Source organism: Festucalex cinctus, chromosome 15 (assembly GCF_051991245.1).
Source record: "Festucalex cinctus isolate MCC-2025b chromosome 15, RoL_Fcin_1.0, whole genome shotgun sequence".
Lineage (NCBI taxonomy): Eukaryota > Metazoa > Chordata > Actinopteri > Syngnathiformes > Syngnathidae > Festucalex > Festucalex cinctus.
The window spans coordinates 7,427,055-7,445,357 of NC_135425.1; the positions used below are offsets into that span (position 1 = coordinate 7,427,055).

The window sequence follows — 18,303 nt, forward strand, 5'->3', positions numbered from 1 at the left end:
GTGGCCTTCCCGTATGGAGTTTACATGTTGTCTGTAGTTGCATGGCTTTTCTCAGAGTACTGCGGTTCTTTCCGCATTCCAAAACATGTGGTTCAGTGAAGACTAAACCATAGACGTGAGTGGTTGTTTATTATTCTGACAGGGACCTTTGATTTTTTTTCCTTTCTAATAGTCTAATTTTTTGGAGGAAGGGCTGTTTAAGTAGCAAACATGACATGACTGTTATGTTTCAATTCGGTGGGATTGGGATTTTGTTTAGTTTTTGGGTGTTTGTCATCTTTTGTCCAGTTTGTCTCCCCTAGTCTCGTTATTGTTAACCTTGTCCACCTGCGTGTGTCTCCCATTTCCCCGTGTGTATTGCTAATTGGTTCCCCTTGCCTGATGTGTTTCCCAGCTGTGTTGTTAGTGGCTCGTTAGTGTTTGTATTTAGGGAGTGTTTTTTGTTTCACGCCTTGTGGGAGCGTTGTATGCTGTTGTGGTATATCTTGTCTTTTCTTGTTCAGTGTGCTAAGCTGTGTTGCTGTTTCTCTACAGTTGTTTCAGTTTCCCTACGTTTGGTTACGTTTTTTTTTACTCCTGGGGCCTCATTTATAAAGCTTGCGTACGATCAAAATGAGGCCAAAACTCTACGCCAAAGTTGGTATTTATAGAAAACAAACTGAACGTGAAACTTTACGCACCGTCACGTCAAGTCTGGACCTACCGCACGCAATCCGCACATTCTGGAGACGTGGGAAGACAACGACACAATCAGCTTTGTGGTGTATTTCTATTCCTCAAACGCCATGTATGCTGGATGTTGGGTCACATAATATTTTTGCAGACTTGCTCCGACGTCACAAGCACGCAGTGGGGCGGAAAGCTGCATAAGAATAAATATCTTAAACAAACCCCCGTCTTCTCCCATTGATCACCTATCTTGAAAAAGCCTCATGCAAAAAAATACATTATTATTACATTTATAGGACCTACTGTTCACACAAAAATTATATGTCCATCACGGTGAATTTAGCTTTCTTGCCTTTCATTGACCGTCCAAATTCTTTTGATTTTGGTGTTCGCCAACACATGCTGCTTATTAATACGCAGATGAGTTGATTCCCATTTCCAAATATGGGGTGAAATAGGCGGACTTGGGTTGGGGAATGGCGTGGAATCTGCTCCGCACACCGGTTGGGCTCATGTGGCATTTATAAAGGGAACTTGCGTGCAGATATGCGTATGTGTGTTTACGCATGGTTTTATAAATCTCAATTTTTTTTTTTTTTTTTTTTTTTTTTTTGCCCCTGGTCAAGTGTCTCCCCTCCAACCCAAGTTCTCCACATCAACCTAAGTGTCTCACCATCAACTCAGATCTTCACGTCATGCCAAGTCTTCTCCACATCAACCCCAGTCATGTCGTGTCATGTCAAGTCAAGTCTTCCTCGCTCACGTCCTGCCCAGTCAGTCCACGTTCCATCCAGTCCTTTATTTAGTGCCAACTAATAAATTGAGTCTAATTCCTGTCAGTCCACTTCCTGTCTGGTTACTCCGCCTTTGGATCCCACCACTTCCACTATTGTAACGATGACAGGTGCAAACTATCCCCGGCGCAATTAAAATGCAGATGAGTGCATTGTCCAGGAAGACGTCAAGGTCCTGAGAATGTTCACTTAAGGTAAATGCCCACCCCCTCGCACCACACAAACAACCTGTGCTCTGACTGTGACCCCTACTGTCATTTACGGCTTGATACAATCACACCCGTAAAGCACAATGGAATGTTGATTGGGAAATACAACCTTGACTGTTCCTGACTTGTATGATTCAGTCCATCAATCAATCATTGTACTTTTAATCATTGCTGCAATGTGCGGCATATGGTCTCAGCATTGACAGGCAGAGCCCCCACCCCTGCCGTCAACCCTATTTTCCAAAAAACTCCATGACTAAATGAAGACTCGATGTGACGCTGAGCATGTGTTCTGAGAGGAACCTGTTGTGTTCATCGCTGGATGGTCAAAAACACCATCTGTAACTCACTTACAGGGTGTTGGCAATCTTCTTATAATCTTGGCCAGGGGTAGGCAACCCTGGACTTCGTGAGCCGCAGTCCTGCATGTTTTAAATGTCTCCCTCCTACACAAGTGATTCAAATGATCAGCCCATCAGCAAGTTCTGGAGAAGCCTGATAGTGATGCTCACCCGAGGATCTGGGTTTGCTTCCCTCTGGTCTTGGCCATCTTTAGGTAAACAGTTCTTTATTTCAGATCCTCAGAAGTGCCATCGTCAAGTAGAACAGAGGTACCCAAGTCTGGTCCTTGAGAGCCCCTATCCAGCCTGTTTTCCATTTCTCCCTAATCCAACACAGCTAAATCAAATTATCAGCTCATTAGCAAGCTTTGCAGGACCCTGATAACGATCCTGATCATGAATCAGGTGTGTTGGAGGAGCAAAACATGGAAAACAGGCCTGATAGGCGCATGCGAGGACCGGACTTGGGCACCCCTGAACTAGAGGGGCATAGTAACTGGCCCTGCAAAAGCATAATGCATCCATAATACAATGACCGCCCCCCGACCTGCATAAGCATAATAACTCATCATAAGGGACATAGTAACTGCAAAAGCATAATACATCCATAACACAATCACATGACACTGGGGAGGCCATTTTTACTTGGGGCAGACTCACTTTTGTTGCCATGGGTTTAGCTATATTTTGAGTTATTTTGTGGGAAAACAATTTACATTTTGAAAAGTACTTCGTGCATAGCTTTTCAGCATTTAGAAAACCAAAGTGACATAAAAAATTATTTGTTGTTTTAAAGGTCTTTAAAACTGGTCAATGCAGAAAATTGAATTTTGAATCACGACTGCCACATGTGGCCAAAAAATGACGCTACACACTCCTTTCCTCATTGTGTATGCGAGAAGACAGGAAATTCGAACCAAATTCAGTCTGAAAATTATTGGCCAGAGGCTAGCAGGAGTACCCATTGTGAACAGCTAAGGTGTTCATCTGCTAATTAGAAGATGTTGAAGTCACAAATGGTCAAATAAAAAGGGAGGTTATTGTTAGACATTTTGGGGCAAATTGTTACATCGGGCAGCTTTAAACATGCTTTTAAAATAATACAGTTAAACATATACATTGAGAGAGTGCAACAGTAATGGTTAACACAAAAATATTGTTCAATCAAACAGTATAAAATAAGAGTATCAAAAGGCTTGCCAAAAAATTATATAGCAGGTATGCAAAGTGTTTTTCTCTGCACAATCAATCGATGAATAATACTATTAAGACAAAAAATAAAAATAAACTTTAAATCAAAATTTAAAGTTTGTGCTTAGTGTTTGTTGTTTTTTAATTTCTTCATTTTTTGATTTGTTCAATTGGTTTAAATGTTATTCGTTCATCACAATGTATGAATAATTGAAAGCGTCACATATGAAAAGAATGTATAGAATATAACAGTTGTCCAATTGTCTTGTGCATTAACACACGAACATAGGACTTGAGACGTTTAGAGCTGCCCACCACTCGATCTACTTACCGCGCCAGGAATTGCATTCACGCTGTGATTGGTTGCTCCCTCTCACCAGACATCGTACACTTGATTCTATTGGACCACTGTTACGGCTCTGACGCATGGTAGCAATTCTTGCTTTCTGATTGGCAAGGAGATCTGCGCGCTTGGTAGCACTGCATGTTGACGAACCTACATTGCCATCTGATTGGCTGAATAACCTTGTGTGTACACGTAGGTTACGCTTCCCTGTCATCGTACATAAATACTCTTCTGCCGGGGTTACCGCAATTTAAAAGCTGCTACTTAACTGGCACTCAGTCCAAACTAAATTATATTACTGGCGCTACACTTATACAGGTAAGATTTTTTTTTTCCTTTTATGTCTACAATTAAATTTGATCGGTTGATAATACAATACACATCATGGATATTGTGTTTTCGAATGAGCTTGCTCGGACGTGGGTGTCTGTGGTATTTTTACCTCATATGAATACTATTTAACATCAATCGTTAATAGAAGTTGTAATCTAAACTATTATCCAAGATGTCACTGAAACCAAAGTGAGCTAGCTTGACAGAGCGCTAAAGCATGTCCGGCAACTTATTTTGTCCGGGTAGGAAACGACCCATCATGACTTGGTATCATCAGTAAGAGGTTTGTCCTAATAAAATTTGTATTTATGGACAGTCTTTGTCAACTTTGCCATCCAGAATGCGGTACTTACCATTGTGTGGTTAAATGTCACTCTGTTGACTGAATTAACGAGTTGACGACAGTCATGAGTGACCTGTCTTAACTTTTAAGCAAATTTCGTTGACCTTTCCCCTAGTTTTCTTCCTCGTTTCGTTTGGGTTCAGTTTTAAAAAGCCCAACGTCGTGTTTCTTATCTAATGTTTTCAATAACAGTCGATAGAAGTGGGAACGTTATTGACATCACATTATTGTTAACTTACACACCATACCAATAGCAGTTTTTAGTTATTCTGTCTGTTTCTTCTTTATAACCTCGACAACGTAACGTATGAATTTTTTTTTGGTTATTTTCAGTTCATGACGTCAATGATCTCGTTGCTCAGCCCGATGAGCGTCTTTCGTGTACCAGGTTTTGGAAAAGAAGCATCTCACGTTTAAAATAAAGCCAAACTTCTGATGTAAACATAAGAATGTTGTAACTTGTTATCAAACAATTGTTTACATAGACTAGTACAATTCGTAGTGCAAATAGATTACTGTTTCAATATTCAGTATTGTTTTATAACCTCAGCAAAATTCCAAGGACTTACTGTTAACATTTGGATTCTGTTAGTAACCAAACACTTAATTTCTTTAACTACAAAAGTGTATAACTGCTTTGGTTTGACTGCACTATGTCATTCCAATGGGGTTCTTCTTCTTCTTATTATTATTATTATTATTATTATTATTGTCTTTTTTTGTTTTTTTTGTTTAGTACTTAGCCTACATTCTACCAATACCTTATCATTTGAAGGACTTTACGCACGTTCAAATAACCAATACGTTTGAATAACTTTGTAATAAATTAGAACGAGAGACCAGTCAAAACTGTTTACTCCACATTGGCAGTTCCACACTTTCGTATTTCACTGCATATAAACATGACTGTAAATAATAAACCTTCTCAACTTGAACAGGATGCCTGGATCTGCCTCTCTCAACTGCTTGGGGCCGTGGCCCAAAGATGTGGGTATCATTGCCATGGAACTGTACTTCCCATCACAGTACGTGGACCAAGCGGAATTGGAACAATTTGATGGTGTTACAGCTGGCAAATACACAGTGGGCCTGGGTCAAGCCTGTATGGGTTTTTGCTCAGACTGTGAGGATATAAACTCCCTTTGCCTGACAGTGGTCCAAAGACTGATGGAGAAGAACAGCCTGTCGTACGATACGATAGGTCGTTTGGAAGTTGGCACAGAGAGCATCATTGATAAGTCCAAGTCTGTAAAAACAGTCCTCATGCAGCTGTTTGAGGACTCGGGCAATACTGACGTAGAGGGCATTGACACCACAAATGCATGTTACGGTGGGACGGCTGCACTTTTCAATGCTGTAAACTGGGTTGAATCCAGCTCATGGGATGGTAGGTGAACATGCTTCAAATACACTTAACGTCAGTAGTTTGAGCTTTGTTTCATGTTGACGGGTTGTTATAATATTATCTACTGAACCATGCTGTATTTCATTCCAGTACTACTGATATGCTGCATGATTTTTTGTTTGTTTGGTTGATCTTGTTTTCTCTCTGCAGGCCGCTATGCCTTAGTTGTAGCAGGGGACATTGCTGTTTACGCCTCAGGAAGTGCCAGACCTACAGGCGGTGCTGGTGCTGTGGCGATGCTCATTGGGCCCAATGCGCCTTTGGCCTTTGAACGAGGTCAGTGAGTGTCTGAATTTGTTCAACAGTGACTGACTTGCGCTATGATAAGATCTCACAGTGATTGACTTGAAATAATCTCATCTTTTCTGCTTCTATGTAGATAGTGTGGCCTCTGTATAGCCATTGCTTTTATTTAGTTCATTTTAGTTATATTATGGGTTCAAGTTTTGATGGGGAAAAAAAACGTATACATATTGGAGCTCTCAATATTACGGAGCCCCTAAGGTGACGTGCTAGAAAAAAAAAAAAGAAGAAAAAAAAACTTTGCGTTCTCTCGCAAAGATTGCGAGGGAACGCAAAGTCCTCTCAAGGATTGCTTCCCTCGCAAATAGAACGCAATCTTTGCGAGAGAACGCAAAGTTGTTTTGTGAGGGAACGTAAAGTTGTTTTTTTTTTTTTTTTTGCTTACCATGTCACCTTAGGTGCGCCGTAAACACTTCCGGGTCCTCTTCCATGTGACCAAAACCGGCGAGGATGGAACGTTTGTAAACATGAAACAAAGCAGTGGGAAAGCTTTCCCAAAGCGACGAGGATGGAGCATGTATTTTCCCACTGCTTTGTTTACACGTCGCTTTTGTTCACATGGAAGATGAGCCGGAAGTGTTTACGGCGCACCTAAGGTGACACGGGTAGGCGAAAAGAAAAAAAACAACTTTGCGTTCCCTCGCAAAGATTGCGAAACGCAAGGTACGCAAAGTTCCCTCGCAATCTTTGCGAGGGCACGCAAAGTTGTTTTGCGAGGGAATGCAATTTTTTTTTTTTCCAACTTTTTTCTACCATGTCACCTTAGGGGCTCCGTAAAATATAGAGGGGGATAACAGGATAATATTTTTAACCTTTTGTATATTGGGTAAATTTATTGAAGACAATGCCTAAAAAAAAAACTTAACATGCATACTTTCAAATGAAGTTTTAGACTTGAACTATTTATTTTAATGACCAGGGATTTAATTATGATAATGAACATACATTTTACACCGGTGTTTCTCACAATCACAAAGCAGCGTTTGTCATCTTACTAGTGGAATCTGTATAATTAAATAAGTGATGATGTACTTTATTTGGCGCAGGTCTGCGAGGAACCCACATGCAGCATGCATACGACTTCTACAAACCTAACCTCATGTCGGAGTATCCTGTGGTGGATGGCAAACTGTCTATTGAGTGCTACCTGAGTGCCTTGGACCGCTGCTACTCTGTGTACCGCAACAAGGTCCATGCGCAATGGCAAAGGGGTTGGTTCAAAATATTTTTACACTTGATTCTAAAGGCTACTAGTACCAATATTGATAAAAAAATTCTTCTGACTTGATCATATTCTTGATTAACTGAACAAGTCTGCCTACATTGTAGGAATGTTATGCATACTTGCTTGTTGGGTGGACTGATAACTGCCTAATTGATTGAGAGGGCTTAGGGCGTTGCTTGCTGTAGGATTTACATGGCTTGCTGTGCTAAGTTTACCCAAGTTCAGTGATGATAAAGTAGCTTTAATGAAACGAGCCTTTAATCCGCTGGGCAATATGCGCGAAAGTCAGCAAGTTGAAGTGTCGTAAAGCATTGAACTTTAGTGTTAATTTCGTTAACGAAAACTAACCAAAAATATTTTCGTCAACACATTTTTCCTTTCTCCATGGCAGAGGATTCGGAGAAGCGCTTTTCTTTGGAGGACTTCGGCTTTCTCGCCTTCCACTCGCCATACTGTAAACTGGTGCAGAAGTCTTTGGCCAGATTGATGCTGAATGACTTTCTGAACCACCCCTGCCCAAACACTGAGACGGGTCCGTTCAGCGGCCTCGATGCTTTCAGGTAAACGCACTTTGTGCCAATATTCATCTTTTTTTTTCATTCTTTCATTGTGTTCCTATATGTCTTTTCATCATACTCGTTTTTCTTTTTCAGAGACATCAAGCCAGAAGAAACCTACTTTGACCGGGATGTTGAGAAGGCCTTCATGAAGGCCAGTGCGGACTTGTTTGAGAGAAAGACCAAACTGTCTTTGCTGATCTCCAACCAGAATGGAAACATGTACACCCCCTCAGTCTACGGCTGCTTGGCATCCGTCATTGCGCAGTATGTCGCAATAACTGGCGTTTTTTATTTATTTATTTATTTTATTTATTTATTTATTTATTTTTTTTTCCTCACTTGAATGCATCAAATTCATGTACATCAGAAATGTCCTGTTATTCAGATTGATAAAATGAAGACCTGAAATTTAGGGGAACTAGTCCTGGTTGAAATTAATTAGTAGTTTGTATGAACTGATTAAAGAGTCGCGTATGTATAACATCTTTGGATTTCCATTAGCAATTATGCTACAGTGGAATATTAGGGATGTAATGGTATCCAAATGTCACGATACGATATTATCGCGATATTGCAGGATGGCGATATTAAAGAAAAAAAAAGGGTCACAATATTGTAAATATATATATATATATATATATATATATATATATATATATATATATATATATATATATATATAAGCTCATAGTAAAAAAAACAAAACAAAAAAAAACATTGTGATTTTGTAACAGCAATGCATATAAAACAATCTCTAATAACACTTAAAAAGGGATACTTCACTTATTTAGCCCATTCTAGCAATAAAAAGTTAATATTTTGTCTATAATTAATTTGATACTTTCATTATTTTTAACGTACATTTAGTACCTTTAAAAACACATTTTGCAACTTGCTGTCGACTGAAAATGACATCACAAGGGCTCAGGTAACCAATCACAGCTCAGCTTGTGAATGTCACATGACCAAAACTAGAAAACAAGCTGAGCTGTGATTGGTTACCTGAGCCCTTGTGATGTCATTTTCAGTCGATAGCAAGTTGCAAAATGTGTTTTTGAAGGTACTAATTGTACATGAAAAATAATGAAAATGTAAAATTTATTAAAAATATTAATGTTTGACTGCCAAAAATGGCTAAATAAGTGTCCCTTTAATATTGAGACACTTATTTGCTAATGCATGCGCACATTGAGTTCCTCTACATATTGACTCGATTCACAAGCATATTACGACGATCATCTGACGATTAGCATAGATTTTAAACATAGAAGGGCCAAAACAAAACATGCCTTGTGAAAATTCAACTGCACTAAAAAAAAATAATTCTGAAAATTCAATTGCACTAATAAGACTAGAGGGTGCTACAACTGCACAAATGGAAAGCAACTTGACATTTTTAACAGATGTGCTGCTTTCAATATCCTGACATAACGATGACGATATATTGTGGCAATTTTAATATCACGATATTGCCATTAATCATTATATGGAATATCGGAAGTCAAACGTAATCGGCTTCAGAACTTGCTCATCACTGAATCAGTTTTTCCCCATAAAGTGTGAAAAGATGATTAGTGTACTATCTTTTAGGGCTGCACAATACAGCGAAAAAATATCGATATTGTTATACAGTATTTGCCTATGCAATATGCATATAGCAAAGACACGCAATAGGTTTAATATGGAATTTTATGCTTTTATCTGCATTTGACCAATCAGACATTAACGAAAATGTGCATCGCCAACCAATAGATGAACATTAATAATTACAATTAATTGGCTAAGATTACATCGAGTTTGCTTATTTTGCCACATGAAAAAAAAATAATTCTTTCATTAAATAAAACCAATGTTATTTCTTAAGTTCCATGTTAAATATCGCACTCATATCGATATTCTACAACTATATCACGTGTTTTTTCCAATATCGTGCAGCCCTACTATCTTTACAGTTTGAGTGCACATTAGGGATGTAACGATATCCAAATATCACGATACGATATTATCACAATATGAAGCTCACGTTAGGATAATTATCACGATATTGTGGGAAGGTTGTCGATATTTAAAAAAGGTAACAATATTGTAAAAAAAAAAAAAAAAAAAAAAAAAAAGAGCTCATACTAAAAAAAAAGCACAATATTGTGCTTTTGTACATAACAGCAATACTTATAAACTACCTCCAATCTCTAATAACACTTAATATTGAGGGACTTACTCACTAATGCAAACACACATTGAGTTCCAACACATATTGACTCACTTCACAAGCATATTACGTTCCCCTTCATCAGACAATTAGTGTATTTTAAACATAGAAGGGCCAAAACAAACTGCACTAAAAAACTAGCCACCAGAGGGTGCTACAACCGCACAAATGGAAATGAACCTGACTTTTTTTTTTTTAACAAATGTGTAGCATTTAAATATGGTGAACATGAAGACGATATTTTGGCAGTTTTCATATCACGATATCACGGGTATTATTACATCCCAAGTGTACATATGTTGAAATATCTTTGTTGCAGGCACACATCTTCACAGTTGGCAGGTCAGAGGATTGGCGTCTTCTCGTATGGATCGGGATTTGCTGCAACTTTATATTCTCTCAGGGTCTCGCAGGACCACACACCTGGTGAGTTCTGCTCACGTTACAGTACTTGACATGAATCAATCATAATTATACGACAAAATTTGACTGCCGCCCAGGCTCTGCTCTCGACAGGCTTATCTGTAGTATGAGTGACCTGAAGGTCAGACTGGAGTCGAGGAAGAAGGTTTCACCTGCTGTCTTCTCTGAAAACATGAAGCTGAGAGAAGAGACACACCACCTAGGTAGTATGAATTTTGACAAGGTTCTGATGAACATTGTTTGCAAACAGTGGCCACATACTGCTTGAGAGGCAGGAAAAGCACACCAAAAAGTGGATGCTAAACCTGTGGACTGCACTTCTTAGTCACAGTGTGTAATCTTTAGCGCCACCGAGTGGTGAACTATTAATTCATTCAAGAAAAACAAAACAAAACAAAACACTTGATTTCACTAATATGGAAAAAAAAGTGTGTTTTACATCTCTCCTTGCAGCCAGCTACATCCCTCGTGGCTGTGTGGAGGATCTGTTTCCAGGTACTTGGTACTTGACACGAGTGGATGAGAAACACCGTAGGGAATATGCCAGGAGACCTCTAGACAGTGACCTGCCGTCAGAGCCAGAACGTGTTCGCTCCAGTACTGCCACAGAGGTACACAGAGCTTTCCATCCCGGGTACACAAAAGAAAGGGGGGGGCAGATTACCGATTATTTAAAAAAAAATATATATATATAATGTGATTAATTCTATTAACCCTTTGACTGCCAAACGTTATCCAAAAAAACCCAACAGTGCCAGCTGATTTGGAGCATTTTCACTCATCTTTCAAAGCAAACAGAATATTGCGCGGTAAGATGACATAAATATGGTAGATACCATATTAAAGGTTGGATTCCATTCCTTCATGAGAAAAAAAAAAAGTATGTTTTACCTTATTCCGTTCTTTAGTAATCACCATTTGAAATTAGGTCATTGGAGTGACATAAGTGAAAATACAATTTTAAGAGGAAAACAAGCTTTTCGTGAAAAGTTATTTATTTGGGCTGCACGATATTGGAAAGACATGCGATATACTTGCTGAACATAGAGATATCGATATTATTGCGATATTTAACATGTACCTAAAGAAATTACATTTTTATTACCTAATGAAAGAAAAACATTTCTCATGTGGCAAAATAAGCAACCTTAATGCAATCTTAGTTAATTAATTGTAATTATGTCTTGATAATTTTCAACTATTGAATGGGGATGCACATTTTAGTTAGCATCTGACGGGTAAAATTCATGTAAAAAGCATAAAATTCCATATAAAACTTATTGCATGCCTTTGCGATATGCATATTGCAAGGGCCAATATCGCGATATCGATATTTTTTCGATATATTGTGCAGCCCTATTATTTATATTTATTTTTTTTTGTACAACAGTGACTTTGACACTAATATTTTTTGTTTCGTGACAAGTAACGATATCCAAACATCACGATACGATATCACGATATGAAGGTCACGATACGATAATTATCACGATATTGTGGGGGCGTTGGCGATATTTTAAAACGATCACAATATTGTAAAAAAGAGAGCTCATACAAAAAAAGCACAATCTTGTTCTTTTGTTCAATGCATATAAACCACCTACAAAATAACAATATTGAGGCATTTACTTGCTAATGCAAGCACACATTGATTGCTTCACAAGCAAATTAGGTCCCCCTTCATCTGACAATTAGCATAGATTTTAAACATAGAAGGCCAAAACATCCCTAATGAAAATTAATTGCACTAATAAACTAGCCTCTAGAGGGTGCTTGAACTGCACAAATGGAAATCAACCTGACTTTTTGAACAGATGTGTTCCTCTTAAATATTTTGAACATGACGACGACGATATTGTGGCAGTTTTAATATCACGATATTGCCCTTATCGTGACATCCCTAGTGACAAGGCAGCGCAGCACAAGACGTTGCGCTGCCCATTGAGAGAGGAAAAAAAACAAAACGTAATAAACGTAAATTAACGTTTTTGGCAGCATTCATTAGGATTTTAGAATACGTCATTAAACATTTTTGGCGGTCAAAGAGTTCAAATAACTTGTTTTTCACAGATTGGGGAAAATTAGTACCTTGATGTAGTTTTATCTTACCGGTGGGTATGTGTTCCCACAACATTTGTGTGTGGATATTCATTACTTGAAGGAAAAAGACTCCCAAAGTCGATGCTACCTCCTAATAGCATTTGAATGGGATCCTCCATTCACTTTGAGATTAGCATGAGGCTAGCAATGTTTATAAAACAAAAGCATGTTTTGTGTTTAAATATACAGTGGATGTAATTGTTTTTGTCGTGTGTTTAGTTTTACAGTTAACTCCAACTGGGGTGTCATTTAACCGCTTTGGGACAACAAAATCACATAAGCTACACACTTGCTCGTTGCTAATGCTATGCAAGGAAAATGGTGCATTCAGGGTACTTTTCATATCGTCGGAAACTTCAGATTTCTTTGATTACAGTATAACATTTTAAAGGGAAACAATCCAATTGGCCCATTGTTTTGGCTGATGATTGAAGGGCAATAATCAGCCGATTAATCGGTCAAGCACTAGCTATTTATAGAACTGACAAACAAGTATAACTATATAACTTTTTTTTAATCCATTATTATATTATTATTTTACTTGTCAAGTAAAGTGCTTTTTTTCCGTTTTAAATTCTCAAGTATAGTACAAGTTCTGTACATTTGTTCCATTTAACTTGGGTACAGTAAATATGGTCTCAGCCTCTGTATTTTTTGACGATATATATTTTTTGTAAGTTGGTTCATTATGGTGGACCTTAGAGAGTTCAACGTGTCTGGTACTGTTAGAACAACACATTTCTCGCAATCATCACTGCTGTATGTCTAAAATGATGGTTGTGTCATCCTAGCACATCCCGAGTCCAGTCAAGAAGATGCCGCGCATCCCTGTGGCCGCCTCCAACTGTGACACTGGCGTCAGCAACTGAGCCCTCAGCTCTTCCTCAAGGGTTTCGAGGTCCATCCATTTGGAAACGGTGCAAACACTAAGCGGTCAAAAGGCCGATGTTTGATTGGTCTTGCAGAGCTGCTTGTGGACAGTCTTGGATGCTGTTGAACCCAACCGCCTGTATTTCAGAACATCAACGAGTGCTAATGTACTTAATTTAATATACATTCTTATTTGGGAGCACAGACTGTTCGTGACTTTAGAATTACATACTAGGGAAAGCAAATGTTTTTACATGTGCATGTGTGGCATCATTAATATTAGCTCAACAGCAGCCAACGATCATCGGTCATCACCTTTCTCATTGCATTATATGGATTCCATTGTCCCTGTTTTGCATTATCCAAATGTGTTTTTGTTTCTTCATAGATGGGCACATTGCGAGATATAAAATGAGGTTGCACTCTTACTGGAATATTCGTTGATTATTTGGCAGTTTCACTTACTACATTAGATATCACTGATATTATAGCTAATCTATAATAAAATAAACTATGATCTAATTAGATATTACTTTTAAACTGCAAAATGATGATTTTCTAGAGTTTTAATCATTACTGCTTCGTCACTCGAAATAGAGCATGTATCTTTGACTATATTGGAAAGAGAAGCCTATATTAAAAACAAAACAAAAAAAAGACAAAATTGTCTTGAGTCAATGTCCATTTGCTTTAGGTTTATGAGTTTTTGTAAGAAGGTTATTTGTCTGTGTCTCTCCGGTTGTTTTATTCCTGTTAAATCTTGAAAAAAGTATCCAGCATAGGCATAAATTAGCACTCAGGTAGAAACCATGGCAACCATCAGTCTTGAAATAAATGGGGGTGTGGCTAATATATAGACGGACAGCTGGAGTTAGAGCAGTTACTGAAAGTACAGTTACAGTATGCCATTAAGAAGCCTTATATTAACCATGTATCAAATGTAAACAAAAGGTTGTGTACATATTGTCAGGTGTACAGTAAATTGGTGCCTCTCCACACACAGTAGCGTCACAAAAGCAGTTTTGACTGTTGTGTGACTGTAATGTAGTGTGACAGGTCAAACGATCTTAACAATTTTGATGGTAATGTACAGTAAAAGCTGTCAAATTATTTATGCTTTCTTGTAGATAGTAAGTCAGATTTATTGTAGCCATTCTATTTCTGTAAACCACCAAATGAATAAATAAATACTGTCTTTAACATTTCTTGTTGGTCTTTTTTTCCACAAATCATAGATTAGACATTAAATACGTTTGAAATGGTTTCACCTATTTTTTTTCAAGGGAATATACTGCTGAATCTCGGATCAGGATTATCTTCTGTCATGAACCGGTAACGCAGTTCACATTTACACTTCTGAGGAGATTTGGGTGGGGGGATAGATATGACAAAAACAGACAATAAACATGGTTCTAGACCGATAAATAAACACTCCAATGATGCTTTTTATGAATACAGCTACAGTAGTTTTTTTTTTTTTACATTTCTACACAAGTGGTTTTGGTTCTCTGTGGAGTGCAGCAAAAAATACAGCAGAATATAAATAGAATTTTCCCATGAGGGATTTATTGAAAAATCTATTTAGTAAAATATAAAATAAAGCTTAAAAAAAGGCATGGAAAAAAAATCTTCATTCAATCCCAGTATTTTTTTTTTAGCTGCCTCATCAGTGTTTCGCGCACCATATTGTAAGCATTACTTTTTGTAATATTGATGACTAGTTATTTTAATATGTACAGAAGATGTAAGGCATAAAATAAAGCCTGCACTGTACATAACTGTAAAGTAACATGCACAATTTTTATACCTTGTGCAAATATCATTATGCTTAAGTTAAACACAGTCGTCCCTTGCAATATCCAAATCTTGGGTCACTTTTTTTCAATGCATCATTAAAATTTTTTGTACTTATTGACATTTTGTGTGATTACTTTTCCACGCACTGTTACTCCAGCCTCATGTAGCGAGAACGGAGGAAAGTTTGGGATCCTTTTACATGTAATAAGTAAACATTATTAGCTAATATATATGGAGGACCACAACTGCCAAAATTCTAAATAAATAAATGACTGAATAAATAAATACATGACTCAAATAAAAAAACTGAAATAAGAAAAATATATATGGATGGATGGAAATAAAAAATATATAATTCGAAAAGTATATAAAAAAAAATAACTAATGGTAATAAAAAGAGCACAAAAAAAAAACATGAATAATAAATACATTTGTATTTAATTTTTAAATTATATTTTTATATCCGTTTTTATTTTCACTTTTAGTCATTTATTTATTTAGTCATGTATTCATTTTATTCATTTATTTAGGGTCATTTCTTTAATTTAAATTTTGGCAGTTTTGGGCCATACTGCCAAGTCAAAATGTGAGGATCGAAATTGGAGAACATTTGAGACAGTACTGCTAAGTAGAAACGGCATGATTTATGATGTTTTAAATTTGTTAAACATAAACAAGAGGGCTTCAGACATTTTACAACTTGCCTTAAATACATGTATAAATTATATGCTTGATGTTTACAGGAGGAAACTTGTAAATGTATTTTTTGAAAGAATTATAACTAATATATTCAGGTAGTCCAGGCTCCGGCCTTCCTGGGTGGAGTTTGCATGTTCTCCCCGTGCCCGCGTGGGTCTTCTCCGGGTACTCCGGTCTCCTCCCACATTCCAAAGACATGCGTGGCAGGTTAATTGGGCGCTCAGAATTGTCACTAGGTGTGCTTGTGTGTGTGGATGGTTGTTCGTCTCTGTGTGCCCTGCGATTGGCTGGCAACCAGCTGAGATAGACTCCAGCATCCAACGCGATCCTTGTGAGGAATAAGCGGTTAAGAAAATGGATGGATTGATATATTCAGGTCAGTGATTATTGGATCAATTCTGACATCTAGTGGTGACCTTTGCGCACTGTCATCTATCCATCAATTTCCATCCATTCCATTTATCTTGATTGAACATTAAAAATAATAATAATAATAGAATTTGGGATGAACATCAGGACCTCCAAATCTGAGACCATGGCCCCCAGTCGGTGCCCTCTCTGGGTCGGTGTTGAGATTGCGTGGAGGAATTCAAGAATCTTGAAGTCTTGTTCACAAGTGAGGACAGGTTACAGCTGGAGCTCGACAGGCGGATTGATGCAGTGTCTGCTGTGATGCGTGATTCTTAATCTTGCTTTGCACCTTCTCCCTCTGGACCTTGATGTATGTTGCTTATTCATTGCAGTTACCTCTTGTGTCATTGTAATCATTCAGTCTTTCCTCCGCATCCTGAAGGCCTTCTTGAAGTATCTCTTTGTGACCAGCAGGACCACCTTGACGCTAAAAAGGAGGCAACAATGTACCTGTGTTTTTAAATCCGTTTTTTGTTGGTGACATAAAATATTCTAATTTTGTAAAACACCTTTTTTTTCTTTTTCTTTTTTTTCCCCGCATTTTGTGCTTGTTTTTTTGTTTTGCATGCCATTGTTGTTGTTTTATGTGTTTTAAATGTGTATGTGCTTGGCTTATTTGTTTGCATCATTTCTGTTTTTTGAAGCGTTCGACCGTTTGAAAAAATGACAAAACCTTTGCGTACTGTAGCCTAATAATGATTTGGATTCGGTTTATGGGAAAACTATGCGAAAAAGGATTCCAAAAGAGAGAAAATACTTTTTCACCGTGTTTTATCAAAAGTTTGATTGTTTGATAACAACTTAACACAGGAGCCCGAAAAAGCAAGATCACATCAGTCAAATTGTTACTTTATCCATTTCGAAAAGGATTTATGTAACAATATTTATATGCTTTTTTTTTTTTTTACAACATAAGGAAAAAAACCTGTTTAAAAAAAAAATGTTGGAACGACCGATACAGTATTTCAGTCATTGTTGTGTGCACTTCCCTTTCGCACCACCAGGTGGCACCAAAGTAATGAGCCTCACGCAACACTCAATAACACTCGACATAATCTGTAATGAATTGTTTTGCTATTGCTCCATACCGTCTCAATCAGTAATTTAGTATTGGTGTACTGTATATTTCTTTTGCCAGTCACAGATTAGCCTGAAGTGTGGGAGAAGCAGTCAGCCTTCTGCTGATCTCTCCTCCTCCGTGACGCGAGACACCGCCCGCCCCACTGCGCCAGTGCGCCGCCGCTCTGCAGTCATGCAGTATGCATCCAGGGAGGAGTTTATAGCTACCACTACACTGAGCGGATAGGGAGGGGAAGTTAGAGAGAAAAAAAAAAAAAAAGAGTCGCCAACTGCCCTTTCTCCCTGCTCAAACGTGCCCTGTTTCTTGGATTAATCGAAATCACGACGAAACCATTTCATTGAAATTCCAAGGGGATTGTCAGCGGCACTGTTAACTGCGCGCTCAGGTAAAATTGATGTTTTCAACTTTGAAAAGTTTCCACCGTTCTTGCAAGAAGTCCTTGACGTCAGCAAGGACTCGGTGTGGAAACAGATTGAAACATTAGTGTCGCTGATTAGTTAACCAGTAGCATTTGTTGCAGGCAAAAAGTAATCGTTTAATGCCTATATAGTTTCCACAAAGGCGTAACAGTTATCCTGGATGGCTCGTGGAGGCTAACTGCGCCTTTCCTCATACCCTACAGGACTTGTCTGTAGGCTTTACTGTAGATACCGCTATGACGTGTGCAGTCTACTATGGGGGGGAAGATAATCTGAATTTAAAGTAGAGGGATGACGAGTGTAAGTCTTCTTATGTGTGTGTTATGGAAGCTCATATTGTCGTGAGCATTTCCGTATTTCAACGACATTTTTTTTCCCTGGGACATTTTTTTTCAGGTGGCTGAAGTTCCGCACACAATAGGGAATGTAAATGACCTAATATTGTTGAATCTGGTTTGAAAACTAATCTTAGCCCGCGGCATGTTTGTGCTCCAGACAAGTAGGACAAAGCGATAGCCTCTGGGTGTCAATTGTCACACCGCTATGTTGAGAGGGTGTGACAAGTGTGGAGGAAT

The 18,303-nt window shown here is 38.1% G+C and overlaps 2 protein-coding genes across 5 annotated transcripts in view; both read left to right on the top strand.

Moving 5' to 3' along the window:
- The first annotated feature begins 1,499 nt into the window (after positions 1 to 1,499).
- hmgcs1 (3-hydroxy-3-methylglutaryl-CoA synthase 1 (soluble)) lies at positions 1,500 to 14,526 on the top strand. 3 transcript variants are annotated; one of them, XM_077497687.1, is made up of 10 exons: positions 1,500 to 1,657; positions 5,165 to 5,613; positions 5,782 to 5,907; positions 6,981 to 7,145; positions 7,551 to 7,719; positions 7,813 to 7,983; positions 10,248 to 10,354; positions 10,429 to 10,554; positions 10,805 to 10,962; positions 13,243 to 14,526. In XM_077497687.1, exons 2-10 carry the CDS (start codon positions 5,166 to 5,168, stop codon positions 13,318 to 13,320), a joined length of 1,548 nt encoding a protein of 515 aa, XP_077353813.1. In that variant the 5' UTR covers positions 1,500 to 1,657; position 5,165; the 3' UTR covers positions 13,321 to 14,526. The 3 variants fall into 3 exon arrangements, with proteins under 3 accessions (XP_077353813.1, XP_077353812.1, XP_077353814.1); XM_077497686.1 differs by lacking the exon at positions 1,500 to 1,657 and adding an exon at positions 3,701 to 3,868; XM_077497688.1 differs by lacking the exon at positions 1,500 to 1,657 and adding an exon at positions 4,088 to 4,166.
- A 3,001-nt stretch (positions 14,527 to 17,527) lies between these two features.
- tln1 (talin 1) overlaps positions 17,528 to 18,303 on the top strand; it is a 124,628-nt gene continuing 123,852 nt past the window's right edge. For both annotated transcript variants that reach the window (XM_077497256.1, XM_077497257.1), the window contains exon 1: positions 17,528 to 17,694. The gene's annotated coding sequence lies outside the window, so the exon portion shown is untranslated. The remainder of the gene's footprint in view (positions 17,695 to 18,303) is intronic.

Excerpts from the sequence above, each read along its gene's own strand:
- hmgcs1 (XM_077497687.1), top strand. The coding sequence starts at position 5,166 with ATGCCTGGATCTGCCTCTCTCAACTGCTTGGGGCCGTGGCCCAAAGAT. Across the intron at positions 7,984-10,247 it reads TTGGCATCCGTCATTGCGCA|GCACACATCTTCACAGTTGG; the intron begins GTATGTCGCAAT and ends TCTTTGTTGCAG. Across the intron at positions 10,963-13,242 it reads GCTCCAGTACTGCCACAGAG|CACATCCCGAGTCCAGTCAA; the intron begins GTACACAGAGCT and ends GTGTCATCCTAG.